The sequence below is a fragment of the Ursus americanus genome, chromosome 33 (assembly GCF_024610735.1).
Source record: "Ursus americanus isolate L20-20 chromosome 33, mUrsAme1.1.p, whole genome shotgun sequence".
Taxonomy (NCBI): Eukaryota; Metazoa; Chordata; class Mammalia; order Carnivora; family Ursidae; genus Ursus; species Ursus americanus.
In genome coordinates, this window is record NC_142159.1 from 29,291,004 (window position 1) to 29,315,561 (window position 24,558).

A 24,558-nucleotide genomic window follows, 5' to 3' on the forward strand; every position below is an offset into this window, starting at 1 on the left:
CGGACGGGACGACCCGAGTGGCACCCAGGTTCCAGAGGGAGGGCCGGCGCGGGGGGTCCCTCAGGGCATTGCCCTGTCCTCCAGCCACTTTTTAAACCGGCTTCCAGATGGCCATGCAGACGGGGCGCGTGGAGACGGGCCGCGCCCAGGAGAGCGGTGGGGTCAGGCTGCAGCCGCACGGTGACCTCAGACACGGTGTGCACACTCGCCGCCAGCACACGTTCCGGAGCCGCCAGGGGACTTCGCACACGGTCTGTCGCCAGGCCTGGCCGATGCGGAAGGCGCAGGATCCTGGGGCCGGCGCAGGTGTCTCTGTGTTGGAGGGACATCTCACACCTGACCTCTGACCTCCAGTTATCAAGAGTCACCCAGGAGACAGGGTGCGGCGGGACGGAGCTGGGCGCCAACCCAAGGCACATCTCCTCGTGAGGGCGCGGCCGTTGCCTGGGCTCTCACTGGGCAAACAGTTGGCCTTCTTTAAAAATCTCTCTATATATCATAAAATACGCCTAACATAAAATTCGTGGTTGTAACCGCTAAGTGTGTGACTCAGGAGCGTGAAGCACATTCACGCCATGGTGCGCCTGCTCCCACCATCCGTTTCCAGAACGTTCCATCTCCCCAGACTGACGCTCTGCCCCCCCTCCCCCCGCCACTTTCTGTCTCCACAGATCTGACTCCGCAGGTACCGCGTGTACGGGGAGTCCTGCAGGATCTGTCCTTCGGGGACTGGCTTATTTCACTGAGCACAAAGTCCTTGAGGTTCGTCCATGCTCTTCCTTTCTAAGCTGGAGAACAGTCCATCGTATGGAGGGACCCCGTTCTGCACGATCGTCCACCCCCCGCTGCGTGAACGCGGGGGGCACACAGCTCTCTCAGCCCCTGCGTCCAGGTCTTCGGGGCCTATACCCAGAAGAGGAGCTTCTGGACCAGGTGGTGGCTCCCCGCTTGATTTCTGGGGAACCCCACAGCGCTCCCACGGCGGCCGCATTGTTTCACTTTCCCTGCAAGGAGCCCTCCTCTGGCCTCCTGGGGCCCTACCCACCCCCCACCCCCCACGGAGCCACCGGCCTTGCAGTCAGCCTGGGAGGGGGAGGGGGGGTCATTTAGAAATGGGTTATGGGGGCGCCTGGGTGGCACAGCGGTTGAGTGTCTGCCTTCGGCTCAGGGCGTGATCCCAGCGTTATGGGATCGAGCCCCACATCAGGCTCCTCTGCTGTGAGCCTGCTTCTTCCTCTCCCACTCCCCCTGCTTGTGTTCCCTCTTTTGCTGGCTGTCTCTATCTCCGTCAAATAAATAAAAAATAAAATCTTAAAAAAAAAAAAAAAGAAATGGGTTATGGTCCGAGATTCCTGAATTCTAGCATAATCATGCCCAACTAGGGGAGCTCCCCACATTCACAGCAAGGCATCTGTCCTCACTGGCTGTTTCTACCTCACCTCACCCCAGACTTCCTGAGCTCTCCAGGGTGGGGGGCAGGACAAACTCTCCCTCCTCCTCAAAGCCCCAGCTGGAGAAAGGACCCCCCTCCCCATCTGCTGGGGGCCGCCAAGGCAGAGGATCTGACCATCCCCTGCATTACCGGGCCCTTCTGCGCAAAGCCCACCAGCCTGGAGCGGGTTTCAGCCCTCCCTCAACCCGCCCATCCGCAGCCCCCTCCCCCAGGCCTGGTGGGCCAGCCCCCTCGAGTGGTGTGAGCCAGGAGCCCAAGGAGTTTCCCACACTTTGGCCCCATTCATAGTGTTAAACGGCCCACAAAGGCCAGGCGTGTGCCTTGGAGGCCGCAGAGCTGCCATCTGGCCCGCACGCAGGGAGGGAGCAAGGCTCTCATCCGGCCTAGCTGGGATCTAACACCGTTCATTTCATATCTCCCACAACTGAAAAATGGACCAAAGCTGCTCCAGTTCAGGGGGAGGAGGGAAGAAGGAGGCAGCTCCCCCTCCCCACCACAGCCCACTCGCCACCCTCACCTCAGGCAGGCCACCCAGGCCCACTGTGGGTGGGTGGGCAGCTGGGGGGTGGTGGGAGCTGGACCACATCTCCTGCACGTGTCTCACTTGGACCAAGAGCCAGCTTGGGAGAGGGGGGTGAGGGCAGGACACAAGCCCTAGCCAACTGCCCCTCCGACGCAGGGGAGGGGGGTGAGGCGGGGAGCAGAAGGGCTTGGCCTGAGGACTGCCCTCACTTGTGGTCAGGGCCCTGGGACCCCCACGGCTAGCAGCCAGACACTTAGGGCACATGTGGGCTTGGACCCGTGTCTAACCAGCGGAGGCTGTGGCCAGGGCCAGGGTGGGCTTGGGGTTTGCTCCCTGCCCCTACCCTCCCTCAGCCCTTAGCTAAGCACTTTCTTGGTGCTGAGTCCCTGGCTGGTAGGGTGTGGGCAATGGAGACACGGGTGACAAAGTCATCCTGTCCCTCCCCACCCTAGCCCACCCCCAGGGAGTGCATAAGCAGGCAAGGTACACACCAAAATATGCCAACTAACCAGCATGAACCCTATTTGGGCTGCAAAAAATGGCCCCACTGAGCCTCACTGGGTCCCCCTCGCAGTCTGCAGGACCTGCCAGCCCACATCAAAGCTGCTAGTCACGGTCCATGTCCAGGGCCGCGGAGCAGAGGGGGGAGCACGTGGCTGCAGCTTGACCATTCCCAGCTTGCTTGGGTGTCCCCTGCCTTTTGCATCAAACTAGAGTCATATCTGGAGTACGGTCCCATCTGCTCAGAGAGGAGCCCCAGGGTGGGGTGAGGCTGCCCCAGCCCTCAGGGTTACCCGCCTTCCACAGCCAGCCCAGGGCCTCTGTCCCCTTCAAGAGAAGTGCTGTTAGGAGGGAGGAGGAGGAGGAGAAGCTACCATAGGGGTGAACAAGGGCTCCCTACCCTCCCCCTCCAGTCACCTGAAGGTTCTACTCTGGGAGCTCCCCAGCCTAACCCACCCCAGTGGGTGACCAGCTGGCCCATGGGGCAGTCCTGAGCTGGCTCCGAGCCACGCCTTCTCTGGCTGTCAGGATACCGTCCTGCATGCTTCCCGGCTGGGCCCATTGCTGGGAAACCAAAGGCTCCTTGTATACTTTGGGGGTGGGGGAGGGGGAGGGGGGTTTCTGGAGCAGGTCCACCAAGCAAGCCAGTCATAGCTGTGGGTCACTGCCAAGACCCCAGGAGGGGGAAGATCTGACTGCACCCTTGTTAAAGCCCTGCAATCTCTAGTCGCACCTGGACAAGCTCCTGGATTCAAACTCCGGCTAATATGCCCTGATGCCACCTGTCAGCTCCCAGGACAGAGGACCTGCCTGCCCCTGGAACCTGGCTGGGGCCTGCCCTGCCCCAGGAGGAAGCCCCAGCCCCTCCCCCTCAGTCCCTGCAGGATAACTGGAAATCAGAGGAAGATGACTGCTCTGGGCAGAGGGGGGTTCCCAGAGAACCAGGGTCGGGCTGGTGGCCCCAAAGCAGCTGCCGGACCTTGGCTTGGCTGGCCAGACACCAGGATTATCAGTTCTCCCAGTGAAGCCCTAGGGGGCTGTCTGAGCTCATGCAGCATCCGTGTGGGCTCCAGGCCTGTCCTGCTCTGACCCTCATGCCTGCCACCTGGCACCCTTCCTCCCCACCCACTGGCAAATTGCCCAAGGAAAGCAAACCCTAGAAGTGCCCACCAGGCTGGGCATGGGGCAGCGTGCAGCAGAAGCGTCCCCCCACGTCTTGCATGTGTAAGGACCATGCGTGTGCGTCACGCATACCCTTGGAGCCATGCGCTCTCCTGTGCTCCCCGACTCCTACCAGATGGGGTTGGGCGGGACCCCGAGGAGCACCTGCTGGTGCAGAGCCCCCCAGATGCTACTGCCTGATAAGCTGCTCCCAGAAGATGGGGTGCAGCAGACCCTGGGGGGAGTGCCTAGGTGCCAGGCTCCATGCCGGGCGCTTCAGCTGTTCTGCTCCCCTGAAGCTTCCCTGAGCTGAGCCAGGGAAGCATGCCCCCCCCCCCCCTTTTCTAGCTCTGGAGAAGTCACATGGCCCAGGTGACAGCCTGGGACTTATCACCTAGGCCAGCAGTTCTGATCCTAAGAGCTTGGGTCCCTCTTCCCCTTCCACCTGTGCACAGGAAGAGTGTAGCCTCCTCCATTCCACGCGCCCTGGGGGGCAACAGGTCCTTGTCAGGGAGGGTGCCCAAACCACTGGACGCCGCTGCACTAATTCACCGGAAAGCTTTGCCCCACCCAGCCTCCGCCAGCCAGCGGCAGGGAGTCCCCGGGGGAGGGGGAGGAGAGGGGAGAGAGGGGCCGGGGAGGACACCACTCTTTCCTGCTCCCCCCCCCCATCCCCGAGGCCTGGGAAAAGGCAGCATATTGAGGCGCGGGGCTCCCAGCATCAGGCCCCGGGATGCTAATGAGGGCGAGCGCGTTCCCACAGCCCGGACATTGTGCGGAACGGCCCACCTGCTCCTCAGGGAGCGCCCATTGTGCCCGCGCCAATTCACAGGCAATTCAGCGTGCGCTAATGGGCCGGCGCCTTTGTGCGGCCCGCCAGGCCATTGGCCGCCGAGTGTGGGAACGGCCGCTGCGCCCGGGCCCCAGGCGCCTGCCCGCCGCCGCGCCTATATAGGGCCGGCCGGCCCGCCGCCCGCCACTCCCCGCTCGCCAGCCGCCTCTCTGCGCCAGGCATGGCCCCCAGCACCGTGGCCGTGGAGCTGCTCAGCCCCAAAGAGAAAAACCGAGTAAGTGCGCCGTCCGCCCCCCCCCCCCCGCGCCCCCGCGCCCCCAGCGCCCCGGCCGCCGGCTGACGCCCGTGTCCCCCGCAGCTCCGCAAGCCCGTGGTGGAGAAGATGCGCCGCGACCGCATCAACAGCAGCATCGAGCAGCTGAAGCTGCTGCTGGAGCAGGAGTTCGCGCGGCACCAGCCCAACTCCAAGCTGGAGAAGGCCGACATCCTGGAGATGGCCGTCAGCTACCTGAAGCACAGCAAAGGTGAGCCGCCGGCCGCGCCCCCGCCCCCGCCTCCCCGTCCCGTGCCCCGCCCCCACCAATCACCGCGCGCGTCTCCCCGCAGCTTTCGCCGCGGCCACCGGCCCCAAAAGCCTGCATCAGGACTACAGCGAGGGCTACTCCTGGTGCCTGCAGGAGGCCGTGCAGTTCCTGACGCTGCACGCGGCCAGCGACACGCAGATGAAACTGCTCTACCACTTCCAGCGTCCCTCCGCCGCGCCCCCCGCCCCCGCCAAGGAACCCAAGGCCACCGGCCCCGCGGCCCCGCCCGTGCTCACCCCCGCCAAGGCCACCGCAGTTGCCGCGCGCCAGCCCACCTGCGGCCTCTGGCGGCCCTGGTGACCCCGCAGCACTTGCAGGTGGCCACCCCAAGGACCGAAGGGCCAGCCAGCCTGTTCCTCTGGCCCTCCATCCGTCCCTCCTGGGGCTTGGACAGGCCCCCTTCTGCAGAAGGCTCTCTCTCCAGGCTGGCGGGCCAGCAGGAGGGTCATTCTCAAGAGAATGTGCTTGCAGAGTCCTTGTCACTTAGGACAATCAGGGCCCACCTTCTGCCAAGTGTCTGACTCCACGGGGTTGTTCTGTGTTTGCATTTCAGCAAGTGACTTCTGGGAAGTCCCCGCCGCCCGGGGTTCTATGATATTTGTAGGTGTCAGGGGCTCGGTCAGCCGGTGCCTCCACGTGTAGAGGACTTTCTTCCGGGCCTGCCGCTGCTGGGCCAGGGGGCCTGGCGGGTGGGCCGTGCCGTGGGCACATTTGCCTTTTGTGAAGGCGGAACTCAAGGTGTATCCTCATAGGAAAGCGTGTCAGCCTGGATGGGCACAGAAGGACCACGCAGAGCCGTGGCCGAAAGGCCCCTGCATGCACTTGGGGTCTAGTTGGGGCTCATAGTGGGCTTTGTGGGGAGGGTGGGGGTCTCCACCATGATCCTCAAAGGATCCCTGTGTGTGGGTGGGTGCATGTGGGCATGACTTTGTACTCGGAATTTGAACCGTGGGTCACGTGGGAGCCCACGGGCTGGCTCTGGAGACTTCCAATAAAACTTGACTAAGCAGCCCTCGGGTCTGTCCCTTGCGCTGTACGTGTGTTCTTGGCAGCTGCTGGGCGGGGGGTCTGCACGAGCAGAGGGGGGCACACGCTATCATGATACCTGACACCACAAGGTGTCTCTGCCGGTGACCCTCTGGACAAGGAAGAAGGGCTGGTCCTGGCAGAGGGAAGGAGGGAATGTGGCCAGGAGGCAGGCAAGCAGGGCTCAGGCAGGCTGGAAGGAGAACAGGCCCCGTAGGACCCATAGCCCTGTGTGCAGCAGGAGGGGACGCAGTGGGAGACGGGTTTCTGTCCCGGGCCTCTCACTAGCTCCCTGCCGGTGGTGGCGGGGAGAAGTAACGTGACAGCTATAGGGTCTTCCAGCTCTGTTCAGCTGTGGGGGATGCAAAGACCACAACTTGCAGTGGGGCCTCTCTCTGCAGCAAAAGGGGTTTGGCTGGGCCACACACACAGGAAAAGGTGTTTGTCTCCACCCTGGCCTTCCCCACGGCCAGCAGCCCCTGTCCCTGGATGAGCTCCTGGGAGCACCTGCTTGGCTAGTCCATAGGCAGCTACCCTCCCCTCCCTGCAGGCCCACTGCTCGCCAGGACCGAAAAAGGCAGTGCTGGTGATGAACCCGCCAAGGACAGTCCCTCGCCTCGGAAAGGGCACCTATTCTTAGGCAGGCTACTGGATGTTGCTTGTGTCTACAAGAGCCTAAAAGGGCCCAGGCTCCCTAAGGGACAAATCCACCCACGGGGAGTGGAAGGAGCAGCGCGTGGGACCAAAAGGCTTTCGCTTGTCTTCAGAGACAAGGGCCCAGCCTGGCCGTCCTTCCTCTTTGGCACCTCTCCCCACTGACCTCTGAAATCCCTTTCTGCCCACTCTGAGGGGAATCCAAGGCGCCCTCTCCAGGCCAGCCCGGCCTTGCTACACGGCTTCCCCTTCCTCCCACACACTTACTGCATGTGGGGCAGGCGTGTCAATGAACGGGAGGGGGGCGTGCCTCCTAGCTAGGCCCGCAGCCTCGCATGGCCCAGGGTCCTCGATGCTCCAGGCCTGCATCCTCTGCGAGCAGACCCTCCACGCTCTCCCACCCCAGGCCTCCCCACCCAGCGCACCCACTCCTTCGAAGATATTCGCAAGGCTGCCTCTCCAAGGCTGAAGCCCCCTCCCCTGATCAGCCCTGGAGTGAGTTTCTGCTGCTCCACAGGCCTGTCTCTGGAGGCCTTGCCAGGCGGCTGGTGACATGCTCAACAGAGGCTGAGGTCCTCAGCCCAGGGTCACCTGGGAATCAGCTGCCAAACCCACCTTAGGGACCCTCTGTCTGCCACCAACACTGTCTGGGCTCTTTCCTAAAGTGCCCAGTGCCCCTGAGGGAGACACATCCCTCAAGGGTCTCCTGGCCATCAGAAGCTTCCCAGCGACTGTGCCTGTCCCACCACCATCTGTGCCCTGCTCCAGCTTCAGGAATTGTTTTGGCTAGTTCCCTGCAAACTCCCATAGACTCCCTGTTTTGCCAAAAGGCAGCCTCCTCCAGGCAGGCTGCCCTGCTTTCCGCTGCATTCTCTGCAGACCTCACCATCAGAGTGAGGGTCTTCCCCAGCTGCATGCAGGTGCACCCTCCACCCTGCACAGGGGGCGCCTGGACAGCAGGGTCCCCGATACCCCCATTTTGCATGGGCCTTTTGCAACCCACAATCCTTCGTTCCTGGAGAGCCGGGCTAGTGGGTCACACGCGCCTTATTACAGCTGCACTCACTGAAAAGAGGCAGGTCTTTAGAGCCCCAGGTGCCTCCTCTGCACTAGCTCAGAGTGCTGGACGTCAGCATCTGTCCAGCTCGCTGAAAGAGCAACAAAGACGACAGTCCAGACGTTTTGAGTTGGGCCAACGGCCTCAGGGACCACCGCGCGGGCAAGCCCAGTGGCCCTCCAGCTGCCTGGACCACAGGCGCGGGTGGGGAGGGGCGGGCCCGGGTACCTCATTAGCATAATGTATGCGCGGAAGGCGTTTAGCAGTCAAATATATGCGCATATATCTCCATAGATGATTAGGCTGGCCGGGCACATTCAAAATGGCGGAGTGTGGAGCAAGCGGCAGCGGGAGCAGCGGGGACAGCTTGGACAAGAGCATCACGCTGCCCCCCGACGAGATCTTCCGCAACCTGGAGAACGCCAAGCGCTTCGCCATTGACATAGGTAGCCGCGGGCGGGCGCCGGGAGCTGGGCGGCGCGCGGCGGGCGTGGGCGCCGGCGGCGGAGCCGGCGGGCCGGGGGCGGTGGCAAGGACGAAGGGCGGGGCGCGGGCCGCCGGCGCGCACAGCTTGTCGGACCTTGTAGTCCGCGGCCCGCTGGCGCCCATGTTCGCCGTGGCGGTCGGACTACCGCTCCCGGCAGGCGCCGCGCGGCCAGAGCGAGGCATGCCGGGCCTCGTAGTCCCGCGCGGAGAGGCGGCCGGGCGGCCGGGCGGCCCCTCGGTGGTCCACCTCCGTAGGGTCGGCAGCCGGGCGGTCCTGTGCGGGCCACGAGAGGGGCGCGGGGCCCGCGGTGTGGGGCCGCGCCGACGGCGGGCGGTGTCCAGGGGTCCGGCTGCGGGAACCCTCGGCGAGCTGCCCCCCAGGGCCCAGCCCTAAGCCCTCCCGCTGCAGCCTCTGTTTCTGGACGACTGACATTTGGCGGGAGTTTGGAAGACCTGGATGTGGACCTTGGGCCCTTGCTGGCAGCCTTCAAAAGCTTTTCTGTGCCGCGCGTCCCGCAGGGGTGCCCCCAGGGCCCCGCCCAGCCTCTGCCTGACCTTCCTGCACCAGTCCCGCCCCAGACCCTTATCCCGCACTGGCCCGACACCTCCCAGCAGCCCCCTTTCACAGATGAGGACGCTAAGGGCAGAGAGGTGAACTAAGTTGTTTAAGGTCACCAGCCGTCAGCGGCCAGGTGACCCTGGAATCTGGTCAGCATTGGCACTCGGCTGCTCTGCCCGTGTCCACACAGGGGATGGAAGGCTGTGCCCTGCAGCATGAGGCTCCCGGAGCAGGCCAGGGTGGCCTTGCACACCTGCCCCCCCCACACACACCTCTGCCGGGGCCTCAGTTTGCTTGCGCCTGCCAACAGCCAGGTGTAGGCGTTTGCACGTGGTCCCAGCAGAGCAGCCCCAGCCACGTGTGAGACGCCTGACCTGTTGAAGGTGGACAAGTGTGCTCCTCTCCTGGAACAAGTTGGGACGTCCCGGCGGACCTGGCATCCCCTTGCAGCCGCATGCATGTGATGCTGTCTCCACTCCCCGGTTCCGGAGAGTCACTTTAGTATCTGGGGCTTGGGTGGGGGAGGGCGTCCTCCAGGGAGGTGGGGGCCATGGAAAGGTGGGCTGGATCCGGCGTTCACACCTTGCAGACCCTGGGGTTGTGAGGGGCGGTGCTGGGGGGCACTGACCTGGTGGCAGGTGTGAGAACGACCCCGTGTGGAACAGGGCGCAGAATGAGCGTGGGACCTGATAAAACTTCATGCTCGATTGCATGTTGGGCTGGCGAGGGCAAGCTTAGAGGCCCAGCTGAGGGGGTCCTCCACAGCCAGGCCTCCCAGGAGGCCCCTCAGGGCCATGCTCTGTGCATCTTCTGAGACCTGCCTATGCCTCCATGTGACCATGGCCCGGTCGGGGGTGTGCTCCGAAGGCCAGACTTGGTTTTGCTGCACTTACACTTGGGGTGCTGCTCCTTGGAATGAGTCGGCACTTGGCATTTCTGAAGAGCAGCTGAAAATTGGCTTGACACGGGGTTTACGTTAGATGTTCTGTGTGGCCCCCAGGGGCCAGCTTGTAGCCACAGAGTGCAGGCAGTCCAGGAAGCTGTGCCCCAGCTCCAGGGGGTCCCGGCGCCAAGCCCAGGCGGGGTTCCCGGGCACAAGGACGCTCGAAGGGATATTTTTAGTGTCAGCATTCATTTCCCCTCTTTGAAGGTTCCCCTGGGTCTGGGTCCCACGTCTGTGTTTCTCCAAAGGACACGTTCATTGTTACAAAGGACAGACCTTGTGTTCGTTCCCAGGCTGGTGGGAGGTCACCGTTGGGTGTGAGTCCTCAGCCCTGAATGCACCAGTCACTGCGCCTGTCAACAGTCTGCTTTAAAAACAGGCTTCTCCCATTTCCTCTTCCCTCACCCAAGCCTCTTGATCCAGGAAAGCTCAGCTGCTCTGTGTTCTTGGCAGGCCTTTTCCTGTCTCGGACACTCATGTCAGCTGAGTGGATTCCCCACTTTGAAACCACCGGGGATATTCTGTCTGTCAACACAGACTGGGGTATCCTGTCCCCCTTGGTGCCCAAAGTGGAAGGACAGGCCCAGAAGGTGGAAGAGAGGACGGCCCTGTGCCAGGCCCCGTAGGTCTGGACAGGCGGGGAGGTCTTGGCTCAGGGGCTGGAGAAGGGACACGGGAAGGCTGCTCTCGGTCAGAGGCCTTGGCGTCCACCAGAGAGCACAGGGCTGTATGCATTCACCAGCCTGGTCACTGCACCTCTTAGATGTGACATGCCAGGGCCTGTGGCTGGGGCTGGGTTGATTCATTAAATCCAAGGGAGCCTGAGAACAGATGAGCTCTCCTGCTCTCCCGGGGCCCCTGCCGTTCTGCTCTGTGAGCTCACTACGGTTCCGGCTGACCGCCCTGCTCCGCATGTCCCCACTCACCTCCCAGACCCCTGACTGTTCCCTCCCCGGAGGTTGCAGGCAGACGAGTCTGGGCTAATGGCGTTGCCCCATGTGGGGTGCGTGGTGTGGCACACAGACACCGACTTGCCTCCCAGCGTAGCTCCCACAAACCCCAAAACCTCGTATTTGGCTTGTGATTTAAAGCTCACGTAAAGAACACACAACCTGGGGGCACCTGGGTGGCGCAGTCGTTAAGCGTCTGCCTTCAGCTCAGGACGTAATCCCGGCGTTCATGGGATCGAGCCCCACATCAGGCTCCTCCGCTGGGAGCCTGCTTCTTCTCTCCCACTCCCCCTGCCTGTGTTCCCTCTCTCGCTGGCTGTCTCTTTCTCCGTCAAATAAATAAATAAAATCTTAAAAAAAAAAAAAAAGAACACACACCCTGAAACTGGATTTCCGTGACCGGGGTGGGGGTGGCGTTTATAGTAACTTTGAAAAGTTTCTCAAAGTATATCTTCATCCCTTCGCGTTGCTTGTCTTTTTAGGAAACAGTTCAGAGTGAAGGACACTCCAGGCCAGGATGGGATTGGGGGCAGGGAGGGCGGATAAGGAGGCTTAAGACCAAGTTCTGCCTCTTAAGCCCATGGTCTAGGGATGAGAGTAAGCCTGTGCCCGGGCATACCGAGCAGGGCTCACCAAGGGCAGGTCGCAGCCCAGAGGCCCTGGTCACGCTGCTGGCGGGCGGGTGGCTCTGGAGGGCGGGCTCCCAACACTGGCTCCTGGCAGCAGATTTCTCTTACCTGGCCGAGCCTCAGCCCTTGGATGTTTCCTGCCGAGGGTGTTTCTCTTACGTTTCCTTGGGATCGTGTCACAAAGCAACTGCGAGAGATTAGCTTCAGCCTCCCGTCAAACGGGGCTCTGGCTCCCCTGGGCCAGCCTGCGAGAACCGGGTGGGTCTCAGAGCCGTTCTGCCGAGTCTTCTGCTCCCCTTCCCCATCATCGCGGAGTTGCGCACAGACACACCTGCCACCTCACTCTGCAGATGGAAGTGACTGCTCGGCACGTCTTTTTAAGTGGTCCTGAGACGTGGTTCAGGCAAAGAAAGGCCTCTTCTGCTTCCTGATGGAAGCTGGGCTTCCCCGGGGCGTTCACAAGGCTGGCCAGGGGGAGGAGACCCTGCTGCCGCCTGTGTGGCCTCCCAGTCCAGAGCTGTGAGAGGGTGGGCAGCTCAAATGTTCCTGGTGAAGCAGCCCCCTCGTCCCCCGGTCCACTCCAGGAAAATACTCCTTTTATTGCTTCCCCCTTGTTAGCACGGCCGGTCAGGAGTGCTCGTCAGTGGAAACGGTGCACTTGCCAGCTTCTTCCTTTGAGTCATTTTCAAGATGAGAGTTTGAAACAGAATTTTTCTGAACCACTAATGATCACTGAGGCCTCCTGGAAACAGGACGCTTTCCTTTCTCCTCTAGGACTTGATGCGGAGGGGAAATGGACAGGCTCAAGCCCAGTGTGGTCTGGGGCCAGCGATGGAGCAGGCTTTCTCAAAGACAGCAGAGTGTTTGGGTCTCACAGTTGATTCCCTTCCTCTGGTTGGTGCCCCACAGAGTTTTAGGTTCAAGTTACACCGAGCGCCGTATGCACAGGACCCAGTGTGGCAGAGGAGACCGTGTGCACGGAAGAGCCTCAGTCCCTCCCGTCCTGCCCCTGAATTCGCTCCGTCTGTGTCTCCCCCGCAGGGGGCTCGCTGACCAAGCTGGCCTACTACTCCACCGTGCAGCACAAAGTTGCCAGAGTGCGGTCCTTCGACTACTCAGGCAAGGTGAGCCGCCTGGTGGGCTGGGTTGGCAGGTGAGGGGCTGCCCCAGGCCGCAGGGGGCTCTCATTTTCTCTTTGCCCCCCCCCCACACATCAGCTTAGCTTCCTGGACGTTCCTAGTACTCAAATCCCTCCCTGCTCCCTCACTCAGACCCCCTTCCATCCGGGACCCTGGCGGGAGCACCTGAACCGACTCCTTGGGACGCGCGGTCTCTCCCCACCCCTCCACCGGCTCCGCCTCCCACCTGGACGCAGCCCAGAGAGTTGTGCGTGTTCAGGGCCCTCATCTCCACATCTTCCCCTCCCCGAGGGCAGCATGCAGACCCCACCCTGTATCCCCAGGACACAGAGCAAGACCACGAGCCCCCCTACGAGATCTCCGTCCAGGAGGAGGTCACTGCCAGACTGCACTTTGTCAAGTTCGAGAACACCTACATAGAAGCCTGCTTGGACTTCATCAAAGACCACCTCGTCAACACGGAGACGAAGGTCATCCAGGCGACCGGGGGCGGGGCCTACAAGTTCAAGGATCTCATCGAAGAGAAGCTGCGGCTGAGGTCAGCGGGGGCCACGGGCTGGAGGGCACAGGGACCGCTGGCCTCAGGGTCGGGCTCTGAAGTGGCCACACTCGACCTGCTCTGGGACTAGACTCTGGGTGGGCTGGCAGGAGGCTTCTGGTGGCCAAAGCCTAGGAAGGCCTGAGGGGCCGGCAAGGAGGGAAGGGGGCCCTGCTCCTGCAGCAGCGCTCCCTGTGCTGCTGGGGCAGAGGTTCCTGACGGCTTAGCCCGCATGGGGACCGAGACAGGGGCCGCGCACCGCAGCGGAGGGCTGGGTCTTCAGGTGCGTGCGGCTGGCCCGTCCGAAGCCGTTTGCAGGGTGGAGGGGAAGGGGTTGGCATGAGTTGCCGTGTCAGTTGCGTGTTTGAGAGCCATGCGTGACGGCCCGGCCAGGAGCAGCGCATCCAGGAGGGACCCTGGGGCCCGACAAGCCCGAGTCACGTGCCACGGCACAGGTGCTTTCGGTGGCCCGTGCCGTTTTCAGTGGCCAGGCTCCGTCCCTTGCAGAGTGGACAAGGAGGACGTGATGACGTGTTTGATTAAAGGCTGCAACTTCGTGCTGAAGAACATCCCACACGAGGCCTTCGTGTATCAGAAAGATTCCGACCCCGAGTTTCGATTCCAGACCAATCACCCCAACATTTTCCCGTACCTGCTGGTCAACATCGGTTCTGGAGTCTCGATTGTGAAGGTGAGGTGCGCCTCGCAGGGCCCTGCGTGGTTGCCGGGTAGGGATCACCAGGGTACCTGCCGTCTGTTGGGGCAGGCCAGGCCACTGGGGCACAGAGCGGGGTGACTCCCGCCGGCTCTGGCATCGCGGGCGTGCGGCCGCGGGGGGGCGCCCGTGTGGGCTGTCTGGGGGAAGGCGGCGGCCCAGACTCGGCCCTCAGGAATGGTGTTCCCCGTGTGTGCGGACGCCCTGAGCCACCACGCCCCGGGCCCACCCGCTCACTCGCCCGCCCTTGCCGCACCCCAGGTGGAGACCGAGGACAGGTTTGAGTGGATCGGTGGCAGCTCCATCGGAGGTGGCACCTTCTGGGGACTCGGGGCTCTGCTCACCAAAACAAAGGTATCCCAGCGCTGGCTCTGCTCAAAGTCCGTGTCCCAGACTTCTCAGGAGAGGGTTGGTGGCCATGAGCCCCGAGGCTGGCGCTGGCGGGGTGGCTGGGGAAGCGGCTCCTCCCCAGGCCTCATCCTGGCGGTGTTTCTCGGTTGCCCCAGGACGGCTGTCCGAGCCGCCGGTCTCGCCTGGGGTGGGGGGCGGGGGTCGGCCGCGGAGCCCCGCCTACCTCCTCCTCGCTTCGGTCCCGGGTGGCGGGAGGGCGAGCGGGAGGGCCTCTGGACCCCGCCCGCCGCGGACTGCTCCGCGGGCTGAAGGGATGCCAGCAGCGCACGCACTCGCGTCCGCCCCGTCCCCACAGAAGTTCGACGAGCTGCTGCACTTGGCCTCCAAGGGCCAGCATGCCAACGTGGACATGCTGGTGCAGGACGTCTACGGCGGGGCGCACCAGACCCTGGGGCTGAGCGGCAACCTCATCGCCAGCAGCTTCGGGAAGTCGGCCACGGCCGACAGAGGTACCTGCCCCCCACGCCCCCCGCGCGCTGGCTGCCCCGCGCCCGGCCTCGCCCGGCAGCGCCTGCCTGTGCCCGCAGAGTTCTGCAAGGAGGACATGGCCAAGAGCCTGCTGCACATGATCAGCAACGACATCGGGCAGCTCGCCTGCCTGCACGCCCGGCTCCACCGCCTGGACCGCGTGTACTTCGGCGGCTTCTTCATCCGGGGCCACCCGGTCACCATGCGCACCATCACCTACAGCATCAACTTCTTCTCCAAGGTGACCGAGCTCCGCCCCCCGCCCCGCCCCCGCCTCCGCTGCCCGCGGCGCTCCTCCCGGGTGCTCGCCAGGGGTGCTCGCCAGGGGCGCTTCGGAGCCGGCGGCCGGGGGGCGAGGGGGGCCCCCGCCAGCTCTTCTCGGGCCCCTGCCCCTTTCGTCTGGTGGCTCCAGCGCCCTGCTCCCGGGCGCCGTGGCCGTCCTGGAGTTGGGCACGATGCCAGCAGAGAGCACGCTGCGGGCGGTCTCCCCCATGGACGAGCTGAGCTTTGAGACTTGCTCCGCGGGACCGCTCTGGGCCGGGCCTGCAGATGGGGGGACTGGGTGGGTGCTGTTTTGTGGAAGAAGTTACTCACCCTCAGATTTCTCCAAATGACAAGCTTTTAACTTCTGCGCTGAATGCGGTTTCGTTGACAAGTGCATTGCAGACTTTTCCGGAAGCCTCTGCCGCGTAGAGAGAGGCCGTCTGCGATGGCTTGGTTTAGAACCGCCCAGACTTCACCTCGTGTGAGGGAGAGGCCAGCTCAGGTGGGGTTTTGCCTGGCAGGGGGAAGTCCAGGCCCTGTTCCTGAGACACGAAGGCTACCTGGGAGCCATCGGAGCGTTTCTTAAAGGAGCAGAACAAGACAGTGAGTCGAGCGGCCGCGGCGGTGTTATGTCTGGGCAGTGCAGGGCACAGGGGGAGTGAGAAGCCGCGGAGGCCGTGCGAGTGGGTCTCTAACCTTCCCAGGGAGACGCTGGCCCACCACCTTCAGTTTCCCTCTGAAATAGTCGGCGGGGGGGGGCAGCTAGCCCTCTGCAGCAGCTCTTCCGAGGGGTCAGTTGTGTGCCGCGTGACTGACTACGGCGGGGGGAGGGGTGGCCTGTGGGTGACAAGGGCAAGGGAACATGCCTGGGCAGCCTGCCCTCTTTGAAGGACGCTTGGAGGGTGTGATTGGAAAGGGCGGGGCAGGCAGCTCTAAGAAGCTTGGAAAGGTCCAAGTAATCATTTTACGGGGGTTCACGGGGTTTCAGCACTAGGGAGAGAGACCACGAGGGAGAGAGCCCCAGGCTCCCTTGGTGCTGCAGGGGACCTTCCATGGCGTTCGGGCTGTCCTGGGGTGTGGGCACAACGTGGTACCCCTGGGGTGACCCCTGGTTTTCCCCCGTCCAGACCCTAACCAGTACAGCTGGGGAGAGAACTACGCAGGCAGCTCTGGGCTGATGAGCTCATCCCCGGAGCTCTGCCCGACGCAGCGGGCGAGGAGCGGCACCGTAAGTGCGGGGCCCTTGCTGGGGTCAGGTTCTGACACCCCCTCTCCGGGTGCAGACTGGCCACTGACCGACTGTGGACATCAAGGCAGCAGAGAAGCATGGGCGCTTGCTTCTTCCCTCCTCAGGCTCTTAGCATTTCTGTGTTTTCCAAACGTTCCACGGGAGCCCCAAGACCGTGCAGTCCAGTCCCCGTGTTTGCGGGGAGAGCACGGGATGCGCTTCCCCAGGATTGTGACGTCACTGGCAGCAGGGTCAGGGTTAAACCCAGAGCCTCAGGCACCAGCCCAGGCCCCTTCCCTTAGATCATATGCCTGATGGTTTCAAACCGGACAGAAGGACAGAGTCTGTTGTCCTGGAAGTTTCCTGCCCATTCTTCAATGCCCAGCTGGGGAGACGCCCACGTGACTGAGCAGGGCTCCTCCGGCCTGCTGAACAGGCATACAGGGTCTCCCACCAGGACCAGTGTCAGCTAGACACAGGACGCTGCCACCCTGCCCGTCCTGGGGAAATCACAGGCTGGCTGAGGACGTCCCCCCAAGTGGCATGTTACTGTTGTAAGTCTCTGAGCACCTAGCAGAGCTCGGCACTGGGCTGGAGAACCCGCTGGACGAGTCCAGGCAGCTAGTCCGGGCACACGAGCCTCCTTCAGGACCAGCCTGCTGGCTTTTCAGATGCAGAGCTGACTTTCGGTTATAGACGCAGATTCTCTTCCTAGTTGGCGTAAGCATCTTGCGGCTGTGCGTGATTCAGTCATGACTGCCCCGGGGAGAACTCCCTCCACGGCCCCTCGCCCCGGGCCTGGCCGGAGCAGGTGACTGACACGCAAAGCGTCTCTGCATCTTTGATCCCCGACTTCTGATTTGTGGATTCCTACCTTAGGATCGTAAGGCCAGATGGATACGTGAGCAGGGAAGGCGTGTGTCAGAGCTGCGGTGTGTGCCGGCTCATTCCCCGCCCGCACTCTGCGCCTCACGCACCCGTCGCGCTGGGTCTGCGTGTGGCCTGTGAGGCGGGCGGAGGCCCCACTGCACACGGGGTGCGTGGAGCCGACAGAGGCAAAGCTAAGGTTTGAACTGCTTGGCAGGTAGCGGGGGAGCTCCTGAAGACCGGGCTGAGGCCCCAGACATGGTGACCATCCACTTTCCTGCATTGCCTGGGAATGTACCAGCCATCTCCTGGCTGAGCTTCCCGTCATTTGGGGCATCCCGAAAGCCAGCGTGTCCCCCAGGTGGCAGCTTCTGTGCAGACGCCACGCGCGGAGCACACCGGCTTCTCACCGCCGAGCCTGCCGATCAGCGCCACCGGCGGACAAGGGCCACGTGGGGTGCACGGCGGCGTGGCTGGCCCTTCCCTAGAGAGCAGGGAGAGGGCCACCGGGCATGTGCCGAGGGAGGTGTGAGCAGGTCGCGAGGACCGGGGCTGGCGCACACACCAGCTTCGTCCTAACAACGTAGAACTTAAAACACCAGCTAGCCGAGTGACCGCTCCTTCTGGAGCAACTGGAGCGCGTGCCCAGTGCTGGCGGTCACAGGTAGCACGACGGGCATGACGGGGCCCACCCCCTCGGCACAGCCTCCCCGGCTGGTTTCAGTCCCAGGCTGTGTGATGGGCACCCGTGCTGTGGAGAGGAAGGAGCCAGTGTGGGGGCCTGGACTGCCCGCTCCAGGGAGTCCCCGCAGCCTTGCCATGGGCACTGTACCATGGGAGTCACAAAACTAGTGCCTGCTGGGCAGTGAGTGGGGGCCACGCCTGCGGAGCCCGGAGCAGGAGGAACAGGGTCTGGAAGTGCAGCCTGTGTTGGGGGGAGAGGGGCACACGCTGGTGCGGGAGCCCCCGGCCACAGGGCCACCGTTTGGCAGGAATACCGGCAGAGCCTCTGGGGGGAAGCTGCACACGTGGGAGGAAGGTGGCCTCTGTGCGACTGGGCAGACTCGGGATCCGGGGAGCCTGGCTCTGGGTGCCGAGGCCGGGAAGGGCTGCAAGGAAGGTGCACGGGGTCCGGGAAGAGCGGCTTGTCCGCTGCGGCCTCATCTGGTCCTAAGTTCTAAGACTCGCACGAGGGGTTTCAGTCTTCTGGAACCACCCAGCCGACGCATACACCGTCTCTCGCCCTCCCAGTTTGACTTGCTGGAGATGGACCGGCTGGAGCGACCGCTGGTCAACCTGCCACTCCTCCTGGACCCATCTTCCTATGTGCCCGACACGGTCGACCTGACGGACGACGCCCTGGCCCGCAAGTACTGGCTCACCTGCTTCGAGGAGGCCCTGGATGGGGTGAGGGCTTGGGGCGGGCCAGGCGCCCCTGGGGACGAGAGACAGGCGTCTCTGGAAACCTAGGGCTCCCGAGGCGCAAGCGACAGGTGGTGAAGGAGGAGGGGGTGTGCTCCAGTGGCCGTGGGGTGTGCGTTGGAGTTTGAGGGGTGATTCCTATTCCTCAGATGTAAACGGGACCCCAGGGGTTTATTGGGTCCGCACGTGGGGGCGTGCTCCCGCGAGGCCCGTCTCTCACAAGCATGCCGAATCCGTGCTGGTGACAGCATTTCTTCAAAGGCACACGATGTGTGCAGCGTCGGGGCACCTGCACTTGGAATCCAGGCTCTGGTGGGTCGCGTCTCAGGCCTTCACGGCCCCCGGGGAGCAAGCATCTCTCCTCAAGCCTTGCAGGTCCCTGGGCTCTGTCCTCAGAGTGAGGACCCCCAGCCGCGGACCCTGCGCAGCCTTCGAGGATGGTCCTGAGCCACCCGTCCCGCCGGCACGGCCAGAGCTCGTCCTGGGCCATGTGGTTCCAAGCCTGGGCTGGCGGCTAGCGGTGACCCCGTTCCCACCCCACAGGGGAAAGCCACCGGGACACCGCCAGTAGCCATGGCCCTGTGCATGGGGATGTGCCCAGACCACGGCCCTGGCCGGGCCGAGGCCAGGGCTGTGCTGAGTGCCCTGTGCTTGGCAGGTGGTGAAGCGTGCTGTGGCCAGCCAGCCAGGCTCAGTGGACGCCACGGAGAGGGCGGAGAAGTTCCGGCAGAAGTACTGGGGCAAACTGCAGACGCTGCGGCACCAGCCCTTGTGAGTGTCCCGAGGCCCCGGGCGCAGCCGTGCGGGTGGCCGCCTCTGCGGGGAAAGTGCACTCCGCCTGCGGGCCGGGCTCCCGATAGCCACCCCCGGGGCTGCCGTGTGCCACTGCCCATCCCTCTGCCCCCACGCGCTCTGGGCCGCTCTGCTGCTTTGCCTGATGCTCCCGTGGTGGCCCGGCCCCGCGGAGACGCCCTCGGGGGCAGAGGTGACGGTGGGCCGCATGCTTGGCCGTCGACCCCTGAGCTGCCCTTCTCCCGCCTCTTCCCCAGTGCTTACGGGACCCTGACCGTGCGCAGCCTCTTGGACACGAGGGAGCACTGTCTGAATGAGTTCAACTTCCCAGACCCCTACTCCAAAGTGAGTGCTGCCTAACCGTGCTGGGTTGGCACCCGCGAGGGGGCACAGGCAGCAGGGAGCAGGGACGCGACCTGGCCTGCTTCCCACGAGTGTGGGGTGGCCTCTTAGTGGACAGCGCCTGCTAACAAGCCGAGGGTTGGAGGCGTCGCCCGTGTCTGGCCTGGTGGGGTTGGCTTATTCTCTCAAAGTTGGCGTTTGTGGACGCCAGTCCTGCCCTCGCAGGCAACAAGCCAGCCAGAGCCCAGCAGCTGGCCGAGAGGCGCCACCCTCCTCCTCGGGCCATTCTGCCCAGGTGGCGTGTGCCTGGGGATGGCGGCCCGGTTCAGAGCCAGCGCTGCACCCTGTTCCCGCCTCCCCTGCCCTTGGACGGAGCGTCTGGTGATGGGGTGCTGGGCGCGGTGAGGGTCTGAGTCCTGCGCCGTGGCCCTTCTCTGTCCTGCGGGGCCACAGCACGACCACACTGGGGCCCCCCTTGTGAGGTTTAAGTGTGCGTGGGCCCGGGCGCCACCCGAGTCCTGCCCGCAGCCGCACTGTTCCCTGTCAGCACGCGCTCACATCCTGGTTTGCGTGAGCTCCTGTGACAGAGCGCTGGACGTTCTGTCCCCTCAGGGTGGGTTTGTGGTCACGTCCCCAGCAGGGCGCCGTCGCTCTGCCTTGTCTGCCGAGGGCCCGAGGGAGGCAGGGCCACGCCTTCACTCCTGACCAGCGCCTCGCCTCTCCCCACAGGTCAAGCAGAAGGAAAACGGGGTCGCACTAAAGTGTTTCCCGAGGGTGATCCGCTGTCTGGACGCCTTGGGCTGGGAGGAGAGGCAGCTGGCCCTGGTGAAAGGTTTGCTGGCGGGGAACGTCTTCGACTGGGGAGCGAAAGCTGTCTCTGAGTAGGTGCCCGCAGCCTTCACGGCCCTTCCACGCTTCAGCCCTGCCCCTGCCTGCTCACTCTGGTTCGGGCTCAGGGCCACGGCCCGTCCTGTCCCCCTCGGCCACATGTGGTGGCCCAGCTTGGCCCCCGAGGAGTGGCAGTGGGGGGACGGGGGGATGGGGTCCCGGTGCCCTGGGCGTAGCTGGGGGCGTGAGTGGCCCCGGGAATGACTGGCGGCTCTCCCGGCCCTGCTGCCCAGAGCCCATTTAGAGCAGGCATGCGGAGAGCTGGGGTGTGGATTTGGGGGCTGACGTTTTCAGACGTAGAAACCCAAACCCAGGCTTAGCACGATGGAGGAGGAAGCAAACAAAACTTGATGTTTGAAATTGGGCGAAGGAGGTGCTTTCGAAGGAGCCTGTGGACTCCTGTGGGAAGGCGCGCCCCGGGCCCCCTGAGCACCCGGGCCTGGGCTCTCGGTCTGGGAGTGCTGTAAGAGTTCCCAGGGGCCCTGAGGCAGTGGCACCCCAGCCCGGCCCTGGGCCTTGCCAGCTAGCCCGCCCACCACAGAGCAAGCCTCTCCCTTTGCTGGGCGCTCTGTCCCCCGCCTGGTGTCCTGTCCTGGCCCTTGCTGGGTCCACATTGAGAAGAGCCTTCCGCCCCCCTTCCGCTCACCCTTGTCACTCTCTGTCCCTTTGGGTGGCACATTGGGGCAGGTGCCACGTGAGGCTGGCGCTGACTGAGGGCCTTGCCAGAGGCTGCCATGCACTCGGGACCCCTCCCCCCCCACCCCCGGCCCGTGTTCCGGAGCGGGGGTTGCCCAGACCGCCGCTGCTCCAGGGCCTGTAAGACTCCCCGCTGCCGATCCTAGCACGCTCGGCCGGTTCGGGAAAGGCTTCATCTGGGCTCTCCAGTGAATGCTGTAAGCTGAGGTGTGGGGTTTTTCGTGACTTGTTCTTCCCCACGCAGCGTCCTTGAATCTGACCCCCAGTTTGGCTTTGAGGAGGCGAAGATGAAGCTACAAGGTAGGGGCACCCAGGGCTCCGGGCCTGCGCTGGAGCTCGCCCTGCAGGGGAGGGAGCTAGCGAGGGCACGGCTGCGCGGGTGGTGGTGGGGATGCCCGCGGGGGACGGTGTGGCTGACCGCGCCCGTGTCCCACAGAGCGGCCGTGGCTCGTGGACTCCTACAGCAAGTGGCTTCAGAGGCTGAAGGTACACACGGCGGCCCCGCCCCTGCCCCCCGGCGCCAGGCCGCACCCTCGAGGCCCGGGAGGCGGGGAGGGCCGCGGGAGGTGGCGCGGGGCTGCCCCGGGGCAGTGCGCTAAGGGCCTTCCCGGAGTCTTACGTCGCAGCCCGCTCCCCTGGACGCTGAGCTGGGGGTCTGAGCTCCCTGCCCCCTGCTCTAGCCTGACTCCCGCAGGCTCTACGGTTAGGTCAGTGGCCGCGGCTCCGAGGTCATTGGGGCCACAGTTCTGGAAGAGGCACAGGCGCCCTGCCCCCCCAGCACCCCAGCGCCCGTGGGAGCCAGCAGCCCTCGGCCTCGGCCTGCGGGGAGTGTGGAGCACGGAGCTGTCTGCAACGCTTGGACGCGCTGTTCCCGACTGAACGTCCTGGTTTTGTCTTACAGGGGCCCCCTCACAAATGTGCCTTAATTTTCGCAGATAACAGTGGAATAGACGTCATTTTGGGAGTCTTCCCCTTTGTCAGGGAGCTTCTCTCTAGAGGGACGGAGGTGAGCGTCCAGGCCGCGGCGGGACCCCTGCCCTGGGCCCACCACTCGCAGTGGGGTTGGCGCCGTCGTGGCCTCTGTGTGGGGCAGGTAGGTTCGGGTGAGCCTCGTCACACCACGGACCTTGGGTCAGCCTGACCGCAGTGTTCTGGGGCCGTCTTCATCCCGACCCGGGAGCCGGCCCTCCTGGAGGCCACCGAGCAGTGAGAGGTCATCGGGGGTTGTGCTGCTCCGCCGGCAGCCCCGGGTGGGCAGGCGAGCAGAGGCTGGCTCGGTGCTGGGCTGTGGCCAAGGTCCCTACAAAGCTCGGGGCATCCTGCCGCAGGTCATCTTGGCGTGCAACTCGGGACCCGCCTTGAATGACGTGACCTACTGCGAGTCCCTCATCGTGGCCGAGCGCATCGCGGCCATGGACCCCGTCGTCCAGTAAGCTGGCCGGGAGCCCGGGGGTCCTGCCCGGAGAGGGGGGGCACGGTGGGCGTGTCTGGGCGTCAACTGACCCCTTGTGCTCGGCAGCTCGGCGCTCAGAGAGGAGAGGCTGCTGCTGATGCAGACGGGCTCCAGCTCCCCGTGTCTGGACCTCAGGTACCCGAGGCAGCCACACGCCCGCCCCCGGCAGGCTGGGGGCCTGGGCCAGGGGGCTCGGGACCCGTTGGCTGCACCGTGGGCTGGGTGTACCTTGTCTGGTGGAGGAGCAGATGCCCCCGGGCCCCCCGGCTCAGACGCCTGGGTCGGCCCTGAGGATCCTAGAGCATGAGAACCTGGCCATCAGGAGCCGGCCCGGGGCTGGAATGATTCTTGGAGCTGACCTCCTCCCCTGCTGTCAACCAGGAAGGGGGATTTCATCAGTCCCACATAGAGAGGCGGCATCGGGCCCAGTTTGCAGTGGGGGGGACGGTGATTTCAGCCCAGGGACGTAGCAGAGGTCTGGGGGCCCCAGGCGTTCTTGCCAGTCGCTGCCCTTGTGGGGACGGTGGGGACGCAGGGTGTGGTGTCCCCCGGGGGCAGCTCGGTGCAGGGGCGAGGCCCCACCACCCCCGCCTCACCGGCCCCTTCCTCCCCGAAGCCGCCTGGACAAGGGGCTGGCCATGCTGGTTCGGGAGCGAGGCGCAGACCTAGTGGTCATCGAGGGCATGGGCCGCGCCGTGCACACCAACTACTACGCGGCCCTGCGCTGCGAGAGCCTCAAGCTGGCCGTGCTCAAGAACTCCTGGCTGGCCGAGCGGCTGGGCGGCCGGCTCTTCAGCGTCATCTTCAAGTACGAGGTCCCGGCCGAGTGAGGCCCTGCCCTGCCGGCTGTTCTGCTCGTCGCTTGTCGGGAATGTATTTCGACTTCAGCAGGGAAACCACGTTCAGATCAGAAGTTGCTGTCGTGCCCGGGACTCGGAGCCAGGCGCGCCCAGGCGTGAGAGTGGCACTTACGGCGCTGGGGTCTTTAATGCTGCCGTGTTCGTGGTGGGAGACGCAACTGTTGTCCAGTGAGACACTCGTATTGGAATATATTTAACTGTGAAATAATCTTTTATATATATATATGCACATATATGTATAGATGTAAATCCGCGCCCGCATCTCCGGCAGGTCAGCGGGGGCTCGGGGCGCGCACCGAATAGAGGCTGGAGTGACGTCAGACCATGCCGTGTGCTTGCGCAGAGAGCGGCCCTGTGAGCCCTTCCCCGGGGCGGCCGGGAGCAGGCTCTTGCCCTCGCTCACTGCTGGAGCCCCTAGGCCGGACGTCGTGTGGCTTCCTGCGTCACTGCCCCCCACCCCGCCAGCGTGGCTGTCAGGGAAGGTCGTCCTGTGCACCCGCAGCCCACTGCACCCGGGACAGATGGGCCGGGCTGCGCCACACTCGGGACTGGAGGCGGCAGCCACGGAGGGCCGTCAAGGGCTCTCGGGCCTGATGGAGCCAATCTGATGCCGAGCCCAGAGCCCTGTTCTTGGCGGGCGCCTCGCTGGGCTAGGCCCTGGGACGGCTGAGTGCTTAACCTTCCCGCAGGGTGTGTGCCGGAGCCACGGCCGCCGCATCGTCGCAGGACTGCTGCCCGTGCATGTGCTGGACGGGGCTTTGCTCAGTCACCTGGGAGCCAGCCTCGGAAGGCGGCCGACCCCATCCTGGACTGTGCACACTCTTGCGTGGGGCCGTGATCACTCCTGCAGCATTCCAGGCCCCCCAGTGACCCACACACGTGTCACCCCAGCCCCATGTGGCAGTGGCTCCCAGCTGCTGCTTTGGCCGGGTCGGGTCTGTGCCCCAACCGGCAGCCAGCCTCAGCGCCCCCGGTGGCCCCGCAGGGGGTCTCCATTAACCCCGACACCCCCCCCACAAGGGTCCCCCTGCCTCAACCCCACCACGGTCAGGCCCTGCACTCCGCAGCCGACACTCCTACACAGCTCAGCAGGCCACGGCCACCTTTGTGTGGCTTCCCTCGGCCCGACTACCCTCCGTCCCCTGCTTTCTGGTGG

At 64.3% G+C, this 24,558-nt stretch overlaps 2 protein-coding genes across 4 annotated transcripts; both read left to right on the plus strand.

Moving 5' to 3' along the window:
* The first annotated feature begins 4,546 nt into the window (after window positions 1-4,546).
* On the plus strand, window positions 4,547-6,024 carry HES5 (hes family bHLH transcription factor 5). The gene is made up of 3 exons (XM_045803484.2): window positions 4,547-4,705; window positions 4,790-4,955; window positions 5,038-6,024. The coding sequence occupies exons 1-3, from the start codon at window positions 4,652-4,654 to the stop codon at window positions 5,313-5,315; spliced, it is 498 nt and encodes a 165-aa protein (XP_045659440.1). The 5' UTR covers window positions 4,547-4,651; the 3' UTR covers window positions 5,316-6,024.
* Window positions 6,025-8,060: 2,036 nt separating this feature from the next.
* On the plus strand, window positions 8,061-23,610 carry PANK4 (pantothenate kinase 4 (inactive)). 3 transcript variants are annotated; one of them, XM_087858585.1, is made up of 19 exons: window positions 8,061-8,198; window positions 12,361-12,443; window positions 12,782-12,996; window positions 13,504-13,687; window positions 13,973-14,065; window positions 14,418-14,571; window positions 14,650-14,831; window positions 15,376-15,457; window positions 15,982-16,093; window positions 18,170-18,356; window positions 19,030-19,142; window positions 19,421-19,508; window positions 20,235-20,386; window positions 21,334-21,389; window positions 21,526-21,575; window positions 21,991-22,095; window positions 22,418-22,518; window positions 22,609-22,677; window positions 23,159-23,610. In XM_087858585.1, the coding sequence occupies exons 1-19, from the start codon at window positions 8,075-8,077 to the stop codon at window positions 23,370-23,372; spliced, it is 2,364 nt and encodes a 787-aa protein (XP_087714711.1). In that variant the 5' UTR covers window positions 8,061-8,074; the 3' UTR covers window positions 23,373-23,610. The 3 variants fall into 3 exon arrangements, with proteins under 3 accessions (XP_087714711.1, XP_087714710.1, XP_045659438.1); XM_087858584.1 differs by having other exon boundaries at window positions 15,982-16,082; window positions 18,201-18,356; window positions 21,991-22,182; XM_045803482.2 differs by having other exon boundaries at window positions 15,982-16,082; window positions 18,201-18,356.
* The last annotated feature ends 948 nt before the right edge of the window (window positions 23,611-24,558 follow it).

What these genes read in the sequence shown, in the direction of transcription:
- PANK4 (XM_087858584.1), top strand. Translation starts at nt 8,075, where the DNA reads ATGGCGGAGTGTGGAGCAAGCGGCAGCGGGAGCAGCGGGGACAGCTTG. An exon ending in GTCGGCCACGGCCGACAGAG is followed by an intron (nt 14,572 to 14,649) that starts GTACCTGCCCCC and finishes CTGTGCCCGCAG; the next exon opens with AGTTCTGCAAGGAGGACATG. An exon ending in TCGAGGAGGCCCTGGATGGG is followed by an intron (nt 18,357 to 19,029) that starts GTGAGGGCTTGG and finishes TGTGCTTGGCAG; the next exon opens with GTGGTGAAGCGTGCTGTGGC.
- HES5 (XM_045803484.2), top strand. Translation starts at nt 4,652, where the DNA reads ATGGCCCCCAGCACCGTGGCCGTGGAGCTGCTCAGCCCCAAAGAGAAA. An exon ending in GCCCCAAAGAGAAAAACCGA is followed by an intron (nt 4,706 to 4,789) that starts GTAAGTGCGCCG and finishes TGTCCCCCGCAG; the next exon opens with CTCCGCAAGCCCGTGGTGGA. An exon ending in CTACCTGAAGCACAGCAAAG is followed by an intron (nt 4,956 to 5,037) that starts GTGAGCCGCCGG and finishes GTCTCCCCGCAG; the next exon opens with CTTTCGCCGCGGCCACCGGC.